Source organism: Tauraco erythrolophus, chromosome 1 (assembly GCF_009769465.1).
Source record: "Tauraco erythrolophus isolate bTauEry1 chromosome 1, bTauEry1.pri, whole genome shotgun sequence".
Classification (NCBI taxonomy): domain Eukaryota; kingdom Metazoa; phylum Chordata; class Aves; order Musophagiformes; family Musophagidae; genus Tauraco; species Tauraco erythrolophus.
Genome location: NC_141465.1, coordinates 66198205 through 66213651, shown reverse-complemented (window position 1 = coordinate 66213651; position 15447 = coordinate 66198205). Strand labels below are relative to the sequence as shown.

General features: G+C 41.4%; 1 protein-coding gene across 3 annotated transcripts in view; it reads right to left on the bottom strand.

The window, feature by feature from the left end:
* LOC104371494 (opsin-3) overlaps nt 1-15447 on the bottom strand; it is a 107435-nt gene that overhangs the window by 31996 nt on the left and 59992 nt on the right. For all 3 annotated transcript variants that reach the window (XM_086619638.1, XM_086619629.1, XM_086619646.1), the window contains exon 4: nt 5482-5715. In XM_086619638.1, coding sequence (XP_086475764.1) covers nt 5482-5715 — 234 coding nt within the window. The remainder of the gene's footprint in view (nt 1-5481; nt 5716-15447) is intronic.

Here is a 15447-nt window from a genome sequence, read left to right as displayed (position 1 = left end):
GCGCACATCAGACTCCAACATTGTTCCCTTGCTTCTTCATAGCCTCTCCATAGAGGCTCTCAGCTTGGGCCTCTTTTACATTATGTGCATGAACAATGAAGATAAACCTGAAGACCATTCGATGTGTGAGCAGCAACAGGGCTGTGTGCCTGAGTTAAGTGCTCAGTGGTAAGAAGCACAGTCACATGCACTGAGTCCAGGTCTTGTTGAGGAACACTCTTAAGTACATCCTTGTTACTCTAATCTCATTGTCCACCAAAAAAAAAACCCAAAACCAAAACCAAAACAAAACAGAAGTCTTTGCAGTTGGTTTAGTTTGTTCATTCTTTCTATTTAATTTCTCCCTCACCCAGACCTCCTCTCTCCCTCCAGTGCGTGATAAATTTGGAAAGGTCACAGTATTAGTTATTTTCAAATGAGTGTGTATATTTTTTTCAGCATCACTTCTCCAAATCTTTGGGGAAAATGACAGAGTCAGCTTCTATTTTTATAAGTGCAGTGATTGAAATACAAGAAGACGGACTGGAAATCCAACTGCTAATCAGGGACTTCTGTTCACATCTAATATATCCCTTCCCTCACACTCTCCCTCCTTACTTTTGCTCAGAGGCACTTTCTGACACCAGAAATAGCACATTGCTGATCACAGGGTTTGGGTGGTTTTTCGTCAATTGTTATATGCAAAACACTATTAGATGTGTTAGCCCAAGTTTCAGTAACCAAGGAAGCCGTAGGTGCACTACCTGAGTGACTAGATGTGTGGAAGTAACTCCCCAAATCATGTAATTAGTTGGAAGCCCATGAGCTGCAGTGGAGCAAGGCTATTTTGCATCAACAAAGGCTGTGATTTATAATCTGACTAGTGGCCTCCAAGCAATTGGTTCTGTAGATCTTTGAGTGATATGGGTTTAATTTGACTTAAATTTGTCTGTTGGTAGCAATGCAGCAAATGCCTGTTTTCTCTGAGTGAAATATGTGAAATAGCAAGTGCAGATTCACTCAGTCTCACTGTGTCTCGTCCATAACCATACCCTCTCAAGCACTCGTTATTCATATCCTGACTTCTATATCAATAAAAAATGAACTTTTGATACATAAGGTTAAGCTCAAAAGCTACCACATCATTTTGTTATCCAGCTAATGATCCCTGGTTCTCAGTGCAGTATGTTCTCAAGTACAGCTACACCAGACAGAAAGCTCTTCCATGTCAGGGTTCCTGAGTGGTTCTATGGAATACACGAAAGCAAGATGCCTCCAGCAATCATCTCCTCAACAGCAAGCCCAGGGCTACAGACAAGCTCCATATCATTCAGGTGAATGCTAATACCTGCTTGCATGTAATCCATGAAAAAGCGGGTTCTGTCAGCACCGTCACCATGAAAGGAAGGTAGTTGAAGCTGTCATTAAAAATCTGTTTGGGGTGGCTGCAAGGGTGAAAGTTTGAAGGGAGACAATGCGAACTTGACAGGGAGCTATGATGGGAATAAAAGATACTGAGAGAGGTAAGAGAAGATGAAACAGAAAATCTGCATAACTATATTAACTGTAAAACCAAAAAAGGACTGATACACTGAAACCCTAAGCATGCTGACCCTGCCCAGCTTGCTCCGGCAACCGGGGGCAGCAGCACTGGCCCCACTGGCATGCTGCTTGCCTGTGTGCTGCATTTTCTGGAGCATGCCCTTCGTGGAGGGCTGCCCTAGGAGCACACAGTTGTGTTGCCAAGGGGCAAAAGATCCATCCATAGTGAGAGAATAGGGAAAACAAAGTTTCCTCTACTGTCTCCTCTAGCTTTCCCCCAAACATCACTTCTATCTCAGGCGCTTTAATGCTTTACAGATTTGTCAGTGAAACTTCATGTCTGCCTGGCATTATGTTATCAGCCCAGCAACAGTCCAGCTTGAATGGTGCATCTCTCTCATCCTAGAGAAGAGCAGAGGACAGAGGAGAGCGGTGTGCCCCATGCCGCCCTGCCTCAGAGACTCCCTGCAACTGGAGAGAAATTCACCTTTTTCCCCAGGGTTTTATCACCTCAGGCTAGTGCAGCAGGCAACAGCAAAGACAAAACTTTTTTTCTGGGGTTCCTGGACCATGAAAGTGGCTCAGGGCCTGCTTGAGAGTTAAAAGTGTGCTCTGCAGGATGAGTTTTAAGGCTGACTTAGAGGCTACGGTTCCATGATATTGCACATTGATTCATGGTAGCTGGAATTTTGCAATCTTCAGGGCATGTCCCAAAGTAAAAAAGCTTAGCTTATGCACAGAGAACTAAAAATTAAGCCATATATTCTCCACGTATTTATGCAGGAGTAAGTAGCCTATTGTGGCATCTTGCACCTGAAAAGACAGGACTGTGAAAAATGCAGGGCAGGTGCCTCCTGTGACAATTCTCAGCTAAGCACAAAGCCCAGAAAAGCTGAGTGCTGAGAAGAGGATGTCTTTTCCTGAGGTGTTAAATTTACAAAAAAAGAATGAGAACAACTACAGAGCAGTTGAGGTGCTGTGAACACCAGTGACGCATTGGACAGGGTGTTACTATTGTACCTGTTTTGAAAGGAAGGGGAACAGATGGAGGGATGTGTTTCACCTTTTTTGAGAGAGACTCATTCCTCAGCATCAGATAAAAATAATTTTACTACTAATACACAGTGGGACAGCCGATGAGAGTTGTGGATTAATGCTAGGTATTAGCTATTATTTTGGTTTTATTAGAGTGAAAAGTATTTACCCCAAATCTGACCAAGCTCCTTTACAGGAGTGATTTTTGTCTTGATTTCTGCAACAATAAGGAAGCTAACTATGAAAAAAATCCAACTCATAGAGCGACAACCAGCTGGCAACTAATGATCCACCCTCCAAGACCAATTTGACTTTGCCCTCTTGTCTTTCTTTGTTAAATGGTGGCAGCTGTGAAACAGCAGGCAGTGGGAAACAAATGAAACATCCTCGGTGTTCAAAGTGAGAAATGTAATAAATTGGTCTTACATGTGACTGGAAATGAAGGAAGATTATTTAAGAAACTGTTTCCAGTTCCCTGCCATGGTGCTCCTGAACTGTCGCACAGCCTTTTCAGTTCCTGCTGCTAAGAAATGGCCTGCCTTGCCTCAAAACTGTCCTAACAGAATCTTCCCCTTGCAGACAGATGATCCCACACTGATCTTTCCTTATAAGAGATGAAAAACTGGATAAAAAGTAAACCCCTTATTGAGAAACAAGCATTCAGGAGTATTTCCTTTATAACTGAAAAAGACAGCTACTGCAAGGAAGAGTGATTTTAGACATCTTGCTGCACTCCTGTGATGTGCAAGCACCCTGGTTTCATGCCTGCTAATCAGCTTCTTCTCAACAGTGAGCCTCTGCCTTTTGCCTCAGCACACCCACAGCAGCGTGACTGTCTCATAATCCTTTGATGCTGCAGAATACACAGTTCCCAATAACTGCTTGAAGCACTCTGGGAATATAAAACCAGTCTTATTTGTGTGTGTATCTGTGGCTGCCAGATTGTCACCACAGGTAATTGTACATGTGATTCTGTTCTCGAGGCACATGGAGGCACTCAAGGCTCTGTACTGAGTTAATGTGTTTTAGGACCCATATCTTTCCCCTGGCTTCCATGCCCTTGCTATTTGGGATAGGCTTCATGCGTAAAGACAATGTCGAAACATACTTGTGATCCCTGTTATCACCTGCTCCAGTGATCACAGCATGGTCAGATATTCTGATGGAAGTCAAGGAGCTCAGTAAAAGTGCTCAGAGAATAAAGAAGCAAGACAGATGCTGCTGTTGAGATATTTCAATAAGAATTGTAAAAGGTAAGGGGAAGGAGAAAAAGTTACTATTTTGCTTCAGCATTAGCACTTCTTAAATGGAGGTCTCTATATTTTTCAATGTCAGCTCAAACTAGACTTTAGAAATGAAGTCTTTGTCTTGCGGAAGGAAGTAGTACTTTTTCTTTCTTATTTCAAGCAGATTTCACGGCTTGCCTGAGATCTTTCCTTCAAACTCCAGAAGTAGATTAATTCCTTGTTTAAGAACTTTAGGTCAGATGAACCAGACCAAGAATGATATCAGGATGTGGCAAAATTAGAATATATTTGGTTGTTACATTCAGCTTTTCCCATGTCTAGGCTCCACAATAACATAATGCTGCTATTGATATATACTAAGTGTATGCTCCAGCATACACTGAACAAGAAAGGATAAAGGGAGTATATTTGCTTTATAATAGCGTAATGGACATAATCATAGAATCATAGAATAGTTTGAGTTGGAAGGGACCTTGAGGATCATCTAGTTCCAACCCCCCTGCCATGGGCAGGGACACCTTCCACTAGATCAGGTTGCTCAAAGCCTCATCCAATCTGGCCTTGAACACTTCCAGGGATGGGGCATCCACAACTTCTCTGGGCAACCTGTTCCTGTGCCTGACCACCCTCAATGTAAAAAATTTCTTCCTTCTATCTAATCTAAATCTCCCCTCTTTCAGTTTAAAGTCATTGTCCCTTGTCCTATCACTACACACCCTTGCAAAAAGTCCCTCTGCAGCTTTCTTTTAGGCCCCCTTCAGGTACTGGAAGGCTGCTAGAAGGTCTCTCCGGAGCCTCCTCTTCTCCAGGCTGAACAACCCCAACTCTCTCAGCCTGTCTTCAAAGGAGAGGTGCCCCAGGCCCTCTGATCATCTTGAAGACATGAAATTGAGAGCAACCTCTAACACATAATGTAATAAAAAGATAAGATGTTTTCATAAACTATGCATATTTTCTAAATTTCTTACTGCAAAACAGCAAAACACTTTTAAGACTTCCAGATCTGCCATTATCAAACTTTAGAGTCAGAGTTGTCAATACAGAAGCGTCAGGAACTTCTCTTTTGTGTACTGAAAATGCCATTTACAGGAATGAGGGACCTGAACTGGATCTAGGCATTTTAGAAGCATTAGAATTTGTCTTGGTCCTTGTAAGACAAAATTCATTACCTATTTTGGCATGTAGCTGAATTGGGAAAATAACAGGAAGGATATAGAAGTCCACAAAAACTGTAATTGCAATGACCATTTGTTTTCAAGGGGATCTGTCATGAAAATGGTATTTGCAAATGGTATCCTCCTTCATATTGTTTTCAAGGTCACAAAATCACATCTTCTTATCCTTCTTTTCTCCCCTCCCACCCCTCCCTAAATGTTTGAATATTCTTCTTGTAAATAGACGCCAATGTCTTTGGCAACTTTGCAGCATATAAATTAAACCCAGTGTGTCCACAGAAGAACACAAGTAATTTCAATAAGCAGACGTTTATCTGTTCTTCCTGTCTAGTAATATATTACGTTGATTGCAAACACTTCCACCCCGAGACTCCAGTGATATAGTTTGGATAAGCCCCAAATGTCCTTCTCCCAAAGACGCATCTATAGGACTGGTAGCCACAGCAGTCAAGAATGCCTAACAGATCCTAAAGAAAACATATTTTTAAAATAACATGTCTTACCTGCTTATTCATAAGTATGTAGATAATGGGATTACAAACAGTGCTGCTTTTTGCTAGGATGGAAGGTATGACGCTTGCAACTGGAGTCACCACTCCTGGCTTACCAAATGTTGCAAGTAATGCTATAACTCCATAGGGAATCCAACACACAAGATAACAGATAACTGTAGTGATCACCATGAACAATACGTGGTATTCTCTTTTGCGGGCAGCATTCTTGTGGATTTTTCCAACCTAGGAAAAGGTGAGAAAAGATAGAATTTAAGAAGCTGAGCTGTTGGATTGATTGCTTTAACAATCTGGTGCTATTGGTCTTGGATACAGAACACAGTGGGAAGACTTTCACTGTCTTCACTAGAGAAAGCCCTGCAGACGTCATGCTTCATGTCAGCTTAATCAGAGTCCCAGTGGAGGCTGAAGCAAAACCAGAAAGGTGATCCTTAAGTTAGTCCTTAACAGCTGGTAGGTCATCTCTAGTTGTTTTTCAGGTATGGTATTTTGTATAATTGTACAATGTTTTCACTCATGTTATTCCAGTACATAGAACTTCCTTGAGATGGAGATGTGTTACAAAGCACAAGTGAACCAGCAGAAGCATTTTCTGTTAGGGGTGTGGAAACAGCAGAGCAACACTAGGACTGTGCTTAGTGCCTCTGTCCTTGGATGTTTTCAAGGCTTGGCTGGACAAAGCCTCAGTTGGCCTGGTGTAGTGTTGGCAATAGTCACACTCAGAGTGGGATGCTAGAGAAGTCTTGCAAACCACACTTCTATGAAGTTTTAAGAGGCAGGATTCATCCTTTCTAGCCTATTTCTTCCAAGTAGTTTACCATTTTGACAAAAGGGACTGACTCCTGACAATCATCAAAACAAATTTCTTTTGTGCTCTTAAAAAAGCATGCCAAATACCAACTACAGCTACTGTATTGCTTTCTTTGATCAAATGGAGGGGAACTGGGTAAACAGGAAGCATAGATTCAAACAATCAGTTTCGATGTGATGGTACAACAGTTCTTCTTGCTATTATGAATTTACCAGTAGTTACAGTCTGTGGTTAAACCTAACCCTGCTGTGGGAGTATTTAAAGTATGTCCTTCAAAATGTACTCTCCTTTGACCTGTGCCGGACTAACGCATCATGCCCTTTAGGACTCTAGAGCTCTAAGATGGAGTTCAAACACTAAAATAACAGCCAATTTGAATTTTTAAGCTTTGGTGTAAATGCATGTCTCTGCAGATGACTACAGAACACTTTTCCAGTGTGTTTGTACCACTGAGCACATCTGTGATAACCGTGAGGAAAAAGCTTCATTCTCTGCACAGGATGCCTATTTGAAGCCATGCACAAGCATTATTTAAAAGCAAGCCTCCCGTGCAGTAGCTCTGTGAGATGGCCATTTAGTTTGATCCCAAGCCCATGGAAGTGAGCACAAGGTTGGGTGGGGTATAGATCAGGTTTGAGTGCTTAGCCTCGCTTTATACGGATTATGAAAAAGTTCCTAGGAACCATTCAAAGCCATTAACTCCAGAATAGCAAGGCTGGTCTCCCTAAGCATCTCTGCAGCCAACAAAGAAAAGCAAACTCTGCTGGAGGCTAGTTTTGGAGCCAGTCTCTCTCCACTGACTCTAGATGGAGCCTCAGCACACTGGTCTCCCGAGGTTATGGTTAATTCCTCAACTTCCCCCAGCGTGTGTTCAGCAAACCCAGATGTTCTAGCAGGATTTCAGGAAGTATTCAAATGTTTAAAGAATATCGGTTGAGTCTTGTACTCAGCCAAATGTAATTTATGTCCACTTCAAGGTCTTTTTGCCTCCTGAAAGCGGTACTTGAGAGTAAACTGCACCCAAGGGAACCAAGCCCTGTAAAGCTAGAAACATAAATAAGCAAAAAGGCAGCTCCCTGGCATGCAATGCCTCCAAACTTTATCTAACAAGAAAAAAAAAAAAGTTTGAATCTAACGGCTTTAAGCCGATGCAGAAGAACACTAACGTGCACAACTCTTCAAATGAACAGAACACAGTTAAAGGTGGAAGCCACCCATCACTCAAGTCAAATGTCATCTGTTGCCTGGTGTACAACTTGCACATGCTAATGCAGTGTGAACTTTCAGAGCTTTACCTACCTCTTTGTGGTGTGTGTGTTTTTGAATAATATATGTGTTTATGTATCACACTGCGAGTCAAAAACATATATAGTAACTGTGAAAGTGTATATGGAAGGCAAAATAATACATTGACACTGTCTGGTTTTAGTTAATTATCATTCTAGCCTTCTGGAGTGATTGGTTCTATCTGGAATTTCAGTAGAAATGTTCCTATTGAAAGTAAACAAAACACACACCAACTTTGCCTGCCAAAAAATAACAAGTATTTTTCCTGTCTAGTCTTCCAATGATTTTCTGCAAAGAGGCAATTACAAAATAAAATCCACCGTTTCTGAAAACACTGGGGACTATTATTTTTTTTGCAAGAACAGAACTTGTTTATTGCATAATTACTTCAGCTTGAAAAAAGGATTAATAATAGATAATGGTCCAATCCTGTATTGCTTATTTGAACTAAATTTTTCATGACTAATGGGAATTTTTTCTGACTGAAGAATCCAGGATCCTGTGTTAGCTGCAGCTATGTTACAACTTTAATATTAATTGAAGAATGCAAAGCCCCAGCTCGCCATGGCATCCACAGCTAAAGACCTTCAATATCTGCACAGATAAAATATAGATCATAAATAAGGGAAGGAAAAATGTGTAAAAGTGAAGTGACTGGATTTTGATATCCATCCTTCTACTTTCACATCTTTAGCTTGTTTCCTCAGGAAAGGAAGCCTGCATTGTCACTGTGTCAGCATGTTAATAAATCTGCCTGTCTGTTAGTCCCAATATCTTCCCTGTAAATTTGATTGAGGTTTTGAAACTTATTAGGTGGACAGAGGTCTTTGACACCTACATTGAGGATGGTGAGGCACTGGAACAGGTTGCCCAGAGAAGTTGCGAATGCCCCATCCCTGGAAGTGTTCAAGGCCAGGCTGGATGAGGCTTTGAGCAACCTGGTGTAGTGGAGGGTGTCCCTGCCCATGGCAGAGGGGTTGGAACTAGATGATCTTTGAGGTCCCTTCCAACCCAAATCATTCTATGATTCTTCACACGTCACTGGAGCAGAAGGATCCTTATTAATGTTCCCATCAAGAAGAAAAATGCAATGTGAAATGAACTCAAATTAGACACCAGAGAATCCACTCTAGTTTAGCTTCTGTTTTGATTTGATTTGTATATTTTTCCTCTCATCTTCCTCTTTTTGATAATTAAAGAGGAGAAAGCTCCAATCACAACTGTTCCTGAAATAGAACATTCATAATGTGTCCCCAGTATCTATTAAGGGTGACCTTCCACTGCAGTCTTCTATAATTGAGTTTAAAAACTCATTTGTCATGTGACAAACCTATTCAAAAGCAAACTTAAGTTAGCCGTTATGCTCACAGTCTTTCACTTCCTTGTTTACAGCAACATAGCCAATTGTTTTGATTTTTATGTGCCTCATATTATAATTCTATAATACAATTTACTTATGGTCCATATCTTGGGAATGAGCAAATTAGAACTTCAGGGTTTTTTTGAAAGTACTTTTTTTTCAAAATTACATTTCTGTTCTCACTGTTGCAGAGAAAAGATTAAAAGTACGTAATTTCAGTAAGAAATGCAAGCAATGGACCAGAAATGAGGAAGGATCATAAAGTATGTCCTATGAAGACAGGCTGAGAGAGTTGGGGTTGTTCAGCCTGGAGAAGAGAAAGCTCCTGGGTGATCTTATTGCAGTCTTCCAATACTTAAAGGGGGCCTACAGAAAAGATGGAGAGGGACTTTTTACAAGGGCATGTAGTGATAGGACAAGGGGCAATGGCTTTAAACTGAAAGACGGTAGATTTAGATTAGATATAAGGAATAAATTCTTCACTCTGAGGGTGGTGAGGCACTGGAACAGGTTGCTCAGAGAAGTTGTGGATGCCCCATCCCTGAAAGTGTTCAAGGCCAGGTTGGATGAAGCTTTTAGCAACCTGGTGTAGTGGAGGGTGTCCCTGCCCATGGAAGGGGGGTTGGAACTAGATGATCTTTGAGGTCCATTCCAACCCTAACCATTACCATTCCATGATTCTATGATTCCTTAATGGTTCTAAATCCCAGATGACCTAGACGTCCCAGCTTTTCCGAGGGGACAAGGATGGTAAGATGAGTCTAAAGGACAAATGACCTTTAGGTATCCCTCGCAATGAACCCCAAACGTACTTGCTGCTTCTCTCGATGTCTTTTTTTTTGATGTCCAGAGCTGCTGGAGCTAACTATGTTTTATGCTTAGATAACTCATCCTCAGTGTCAGTAATCTCAGTTTTCCCTGATGTTCTGGCCGCCAGTAAACTGAAGCATAGAAGTTATAGGTTTAGTTAAATATTCCCCAGGATGGAGATGGCATGCTGATGGCTTGCTTGGCTTGATGGACAGGACACGTGAGGTGCTGGAGTTGTGCTTTCACAACTCGAGGAATGGGAGAAGAGTTGTCTTGCTTGGCACCCCTGAGCATGCTGGCGGGCTGTTGTGAGACTGTCCTTCTCTTATCCTGGTGCCACATCTTGGGAAACAGAGCTGAACTGTGTGATCTTGTTTGCTATGCTCCATCTGTCTCTCCAAGCCACTCCAGTTCAAACACAGCTGTTCTGATAGCAGTGAAGGCAAGCAGTAGAGTCTGAGGGTGGTTGTGGTATCACTCTGGTACGTTCTGGGATATGTTAACAATGTAAGAAAGGCCAGAGGATTTCAAAAAGTGTTGGACTACTCTGTAGAAGTGTCTCCAGAGTTTTGTTTCTGAAGCCATGTATTATGTTTATCTACACACTCTTAGTTTCATTGCTTTTGCAGCTTCGCAGCCTATGTTTAGGAGGTGTTATCTTTAAATGTTCTCTGTTTGTAGGTACTGGAAGGCCTCCAGCAAAATATAGTTCAAGTTGATGTAACTTTGTAGGTGAAAAAACAGTAGGCAATTTAACATTAAAATGTTTCTATTTTAAAACTATTGGACAATTTAATGCAATTGCTACACTGTATTTTCAGTAATCAAAGGGAAGTGACTCCTAGAAACACCTAGTGTCTGGACAGCCAGATAACAGAAGAACATCAGAAGATGATAATAAAAAATAGATTCAAATAATGTTCTAGAATAGCTCATTTGTAAAGTCAAATTTAAATGTGAAGATACAGGCCGTATATGTAATATACCTTTAAAATACAGACAAGAACTAAACCACATCTTTAAAATGACACAAGAAATACCAGCCCATTGGGATCACAAGGTATTTATTTAGGATGGCTGGAAAACATGTCTTTGCTGTAAACTCAGCTGTTTTCTCTGCGACAAAGACCTTCTCCTGCCAAATTTGGTAGTCTAAATGTAGAGAAGGCACTATATTTGAAGAAAAGAAGGGGGTTGGAAGTGGGGGGGCTGTGAGGCTTTTTTAATGAGAAAATGGTGTGTCTCCCCTACTTTCATCCTGGGAAGTTGCAGAAGCTTTTTGGTTCTTCAAAACTCAGCTGAGGCAGTGACAGCCAAGCTTGTCTAACCTCAGGCACTGAGCATCAAGACTGGCACGATTAGCTCTCGTCTGGATTTGCCCTGTAGCCAAGCTGCACCTCACGTACATACACAATACTGCCTTTCACCCTCCTTCTCCACTCAATCTGAACGCAAGTTGGACATCACTCATTAGATGACTATGGCCATTTTCTGAGCAGATACAGTAGATGCAATGGGCCACAGAGCATGGGAGAAGCCACAGGGGTATTCACTGAGGAGGATGGCAGCTGTAGAAATGTCCTCAAAAGGGGCCCCAGTGACACATTGCTTGATTGGCCTCAAAAGCTGCATCCCCTCCCCTCCCAGCTGACAAGATGTAGCAGATACATCGCTCATCAAGTGACAGGCTGCAGTGCCATTTCGTGCATTGGAAAAGAAGAAACTGGGGAGCTCTGGGCAGAGCATGGAAAATTTCAGCAGCACTGGTGGAAGTCTAGAGGGGTCATAAACCACTGAAAAGGGGAGCTTACAACAGAAAATGCAGGGAGTTACTGCTTTTAATATTTTCCTTAGCCACCACACGGTTCCATATATCAGAAGAGCCTTGGGCAGTGACAAGGGGACAGCCTGACCCCTCCTGTGCTCCAGAGACAAAAGTTTGACCTACTGCAGCCCCTGCTCAGCTCCCTCTGGATTTAGCTGGCCATGAGCCGTGGAACCAAGGGAGTACTGGTGGCACGTCACCTGCTCAGAAGAAAGCAGAAGTGCCAGGAAAGACCTGAAGGATGGGTGTATGCAGAGGAGGTAGTGTTGCATCTTGCAGGCACATATCCAAGTCAGCCCTGTGAGACACTAACATGTACACCTGTGCATACTCCCATCACTCTTACTAAATCCAAAACACAGAGCTATTCTAGCTACTAAGAAAACTAACTCTAGACCAGCTGAAACCAGAATAATAAGGCAAGAAAGTTGGGCTAAAATTAGCTATTAAGAAGGGAAAGCTTCAGGAATGAAGATCTAATCTGACTGTTTTCATTGAATTCCCTATTTTTTTTTACATTTACCTTAGTCTCTCCTCCTTAATGTAGCTACGTGCTTTCTCTCATAAAGCATTTCCTTCACATTTTAACAGCTTTCAGTCATTTTCAGTTGTGAACATCCTGAAACATTACAAAGAATACATGGCATCCCATCCATCTAACCACCAGGTGGAGAGACTATACAGTAAGAACCCAGCATCCAGAGCCACTTCAAATAGGAGATATGTGCATCACAGCATCTTAAAACTCAGAGGGGCTGTTAATGAGTTTTGTCCTTCAAGTTAAGTTTCTCTTCCTCCAATTATTTATTAAGATGGAAAATAAAATCAATTATTACACTCAGTGCATCTAAACAGTGGATGTTATAACTGTCCTTTACCTAGCCCACTCTAAACAAGCAATATGGAAACAGGATGCAAAGTGCTTCTTTTGTCATGGCTGATGCATTATTCCTGGATCTGTCTTTGTACGTTTTACACTCAAAAAACCATGTTTTCATGAAGTGCATAGTAAGAGAAGGCTATTTATGAGCAGCAGTGTTTGTTGCCAGTCTCTTGAAGTGTCAGTTGTAAGTGCTTGTTTTGACATGATCAAATATTCAACAGTACTACCAAAACCAGAGACAAATGAAATATTCATAATCATCTGAGGGAAGTCTGCCAATCTTTGAACATTTAGTCTACTACAGTTTCTTGAAATGAACAGAAGGGAGCTAGACTTTTTAATGCAAAAGCTGCAGTATAGAAAAAAACTGGAAAAAGATCATTCTTCTTCCTTCTTGAACATCAAGTAAGACAGTCTTCTCTGGTACATTTCTAACAAAAGGAAATCAGAAATGCTCTCCATTTATTGGGATGAATAACCCTCCACCAAACCCAGGAGTGTCTCAGACTAAGCACTGACTCAAATGTCAGTTACGATGAGTTTTCTTCTCTCCCATCTCTATGGATTCTGTCCTCAAGTGAAAACAAGTTAAAAAGCCAAAAAAACCCCACCCTAAAGCATGAAAAGCTCTAAAAAGCCATAGGAAACAGAAGCTCCAAGTAATCTACTTTTCAGTGTGGGCTGCCTCAGTACTGTTACTTTACAGATCAATACTATGACAGATGAAATACTTTATTTGTTGTTTAAGACAGGCAGTCATGGGAAAAGGGGGCTTACTGGTTTAAAAATAAATGCCTTCTTTATCAGCATTTAGGTGGCTAGGTCCATAACATGAGTGAACACTGAAGAGATGTATAGTCTCTGCAGAAACAGAGACTAAACAGAAACATCTGTTTTGAGTCATCTTAGCATACAATGGGCCCTGACTCTGTATGTTCAGACTGAAGTGAGATTTAAGCACACACACGAGTACAGTGATCAGCTGGGGCCACATAATGAGTTAATAGCAACAAATACAGAAGTAGGAAGCCATAAAATCACACAAGGGGCTTTATAGTTAATTATTTTAATGTCACTATTAAGTTCAGGAATTCAGGTCCGTAGGAAGGATATTTTATCAGCTGAAGTCTGGCTTTACTGGGAATTTTTGTTATTGAAATAGGAATAGTCATCTTAATGCCTCAAGATGAAGTAAAGCTATGCTTTAAATACAAAACTTAGGGCTTTGTATGTTGCCCTTGAAGCATAACTGCTATTGCTGCTAATATCTGAAGTTCTATTGTGGTTTTAAGGAACACTATAATCCTCTTAGTTGCAGGAATTCTTTCACTGCACTAGCTAAAGGGCTTTTAGCAGCAATTTGACATACACAGTGAACACATTCTCATGCACTAAAAAAGCAGCTCACGGTGTCACTTCCATCATATACAACTCATGTTTCATCCCGACCTTCCTTCCTCCCTGTGGATTTTCTAGCACCAGTGTGCATGAGAAAATTAAAGGTGTATTACATAGAGCTATCATTTGGTTTGCATTAACAGTTTGGTTTTAGCAAGAGAAGTACATCTCACCAACCTGGAGTACCACCCTTATGGCAGCTGGGACAGATAGACCCAAGTGGCTGCCCCCAGTAGCTGGGGCTGTTGTTTCTGGGATGGGAAGTAGCCAAGAGAAGTGGTCTGCCTCTGGCACGCTGTAAGGAGCCTACACCAAACAACTGGCTCACACGAAGGGACTGCTGACTCATTGAAAGGTCCAAAGGTCTGACAGTAACAAGTAAAGCAATTTGGTAATGTTAAAAACTATGCTCAATAAAGAAAAAAAGCACTTCTAAGGTGAAATAGAATCACCATTAACACTGCAGAGCCACCAACCCTGGCAGCTTATTTCAGCAGATATATTGTATACAACGATATGTACTTCTGAAAAATGTTATTTGTATGTATGTCCTTCAGTAATTGTGGGACTGCACAGAGCTGCTATCTTGGATATTGGCAGTGACACCTCTATGGCACTTACCTGCCTGAAATCAAAGATGTGTAGAAAACAAGATATGTGGAAAATGGAAACTGAAAGGTCAGTGAAGTGTGTTTGCTATCTGGAAGATAGTTGGAAAAAAAATGGGGATGCAAGAAGCATGAAATGTTATGTCCAAAGTTATTTAAACTCCAATTAATTTTCTATCAAAAAGATTATCAAAAGAAACTGATATAAAATGTTAAGGTTGCTGGAGTTTTGTGTGTTTAACAGGACTTATCCTATTTTATGAAATCCCTAGATAGTTTGGGAGACTGTAACAAACAGTAAGCTATTCCCTTGAAGCCATCAGGTCTAATTTTCCCAAACTGATAGCAATCACAAACTGTATTACTTGCCTGTATTTGATTGCTTGCCCAGTTCTAGGGAGCATGTTATAACTAGCCTTGACTCTCACACCAGCTGACATGCCTATCAATGGGCTCAGGAGGAACATGTCAGCCTGAATTAGCCTAAAACCAGATTGTACCCTATGGATGATAAAGAAGCTTCAAAGTTTTAAAGGCAGGATTCACTACTCTGCTGTCAGCATGTGCTACAAGGGGGATGAGTCCTCCCTGATCAATGAAGACACCTATTTTGGTTTGAAAAAACATTGAGTTAAAGCTGGCTCTGGTTCTGGGGGTTGTGAAAGGTGCAATGGCCCCTATGTAGGGGTTAGCATTAAAAGTTTAGAGCCCTGGAAGAACTGGATGCTGACGAGCCTTCTCTGATAGCAAATACAAGTTGTTTTTGTCTGGTCCTTTCATTCGAAGCAGCTGAAAGTCAGTCTCAGGCCATAGGTAGTGTTGCAGTTACCTGGACATAGGTCTAGCTGCACCTTTTCCAGGGAAGAAGGAGGTTTGGGTACATATTCTGACAGCCAAAAGCCAGAATCTTTTTGGATCTGGTGCTGAGCATCCGGACTGCCACCATCAGGCACCTGGCAGGAAGAACTACAAAGC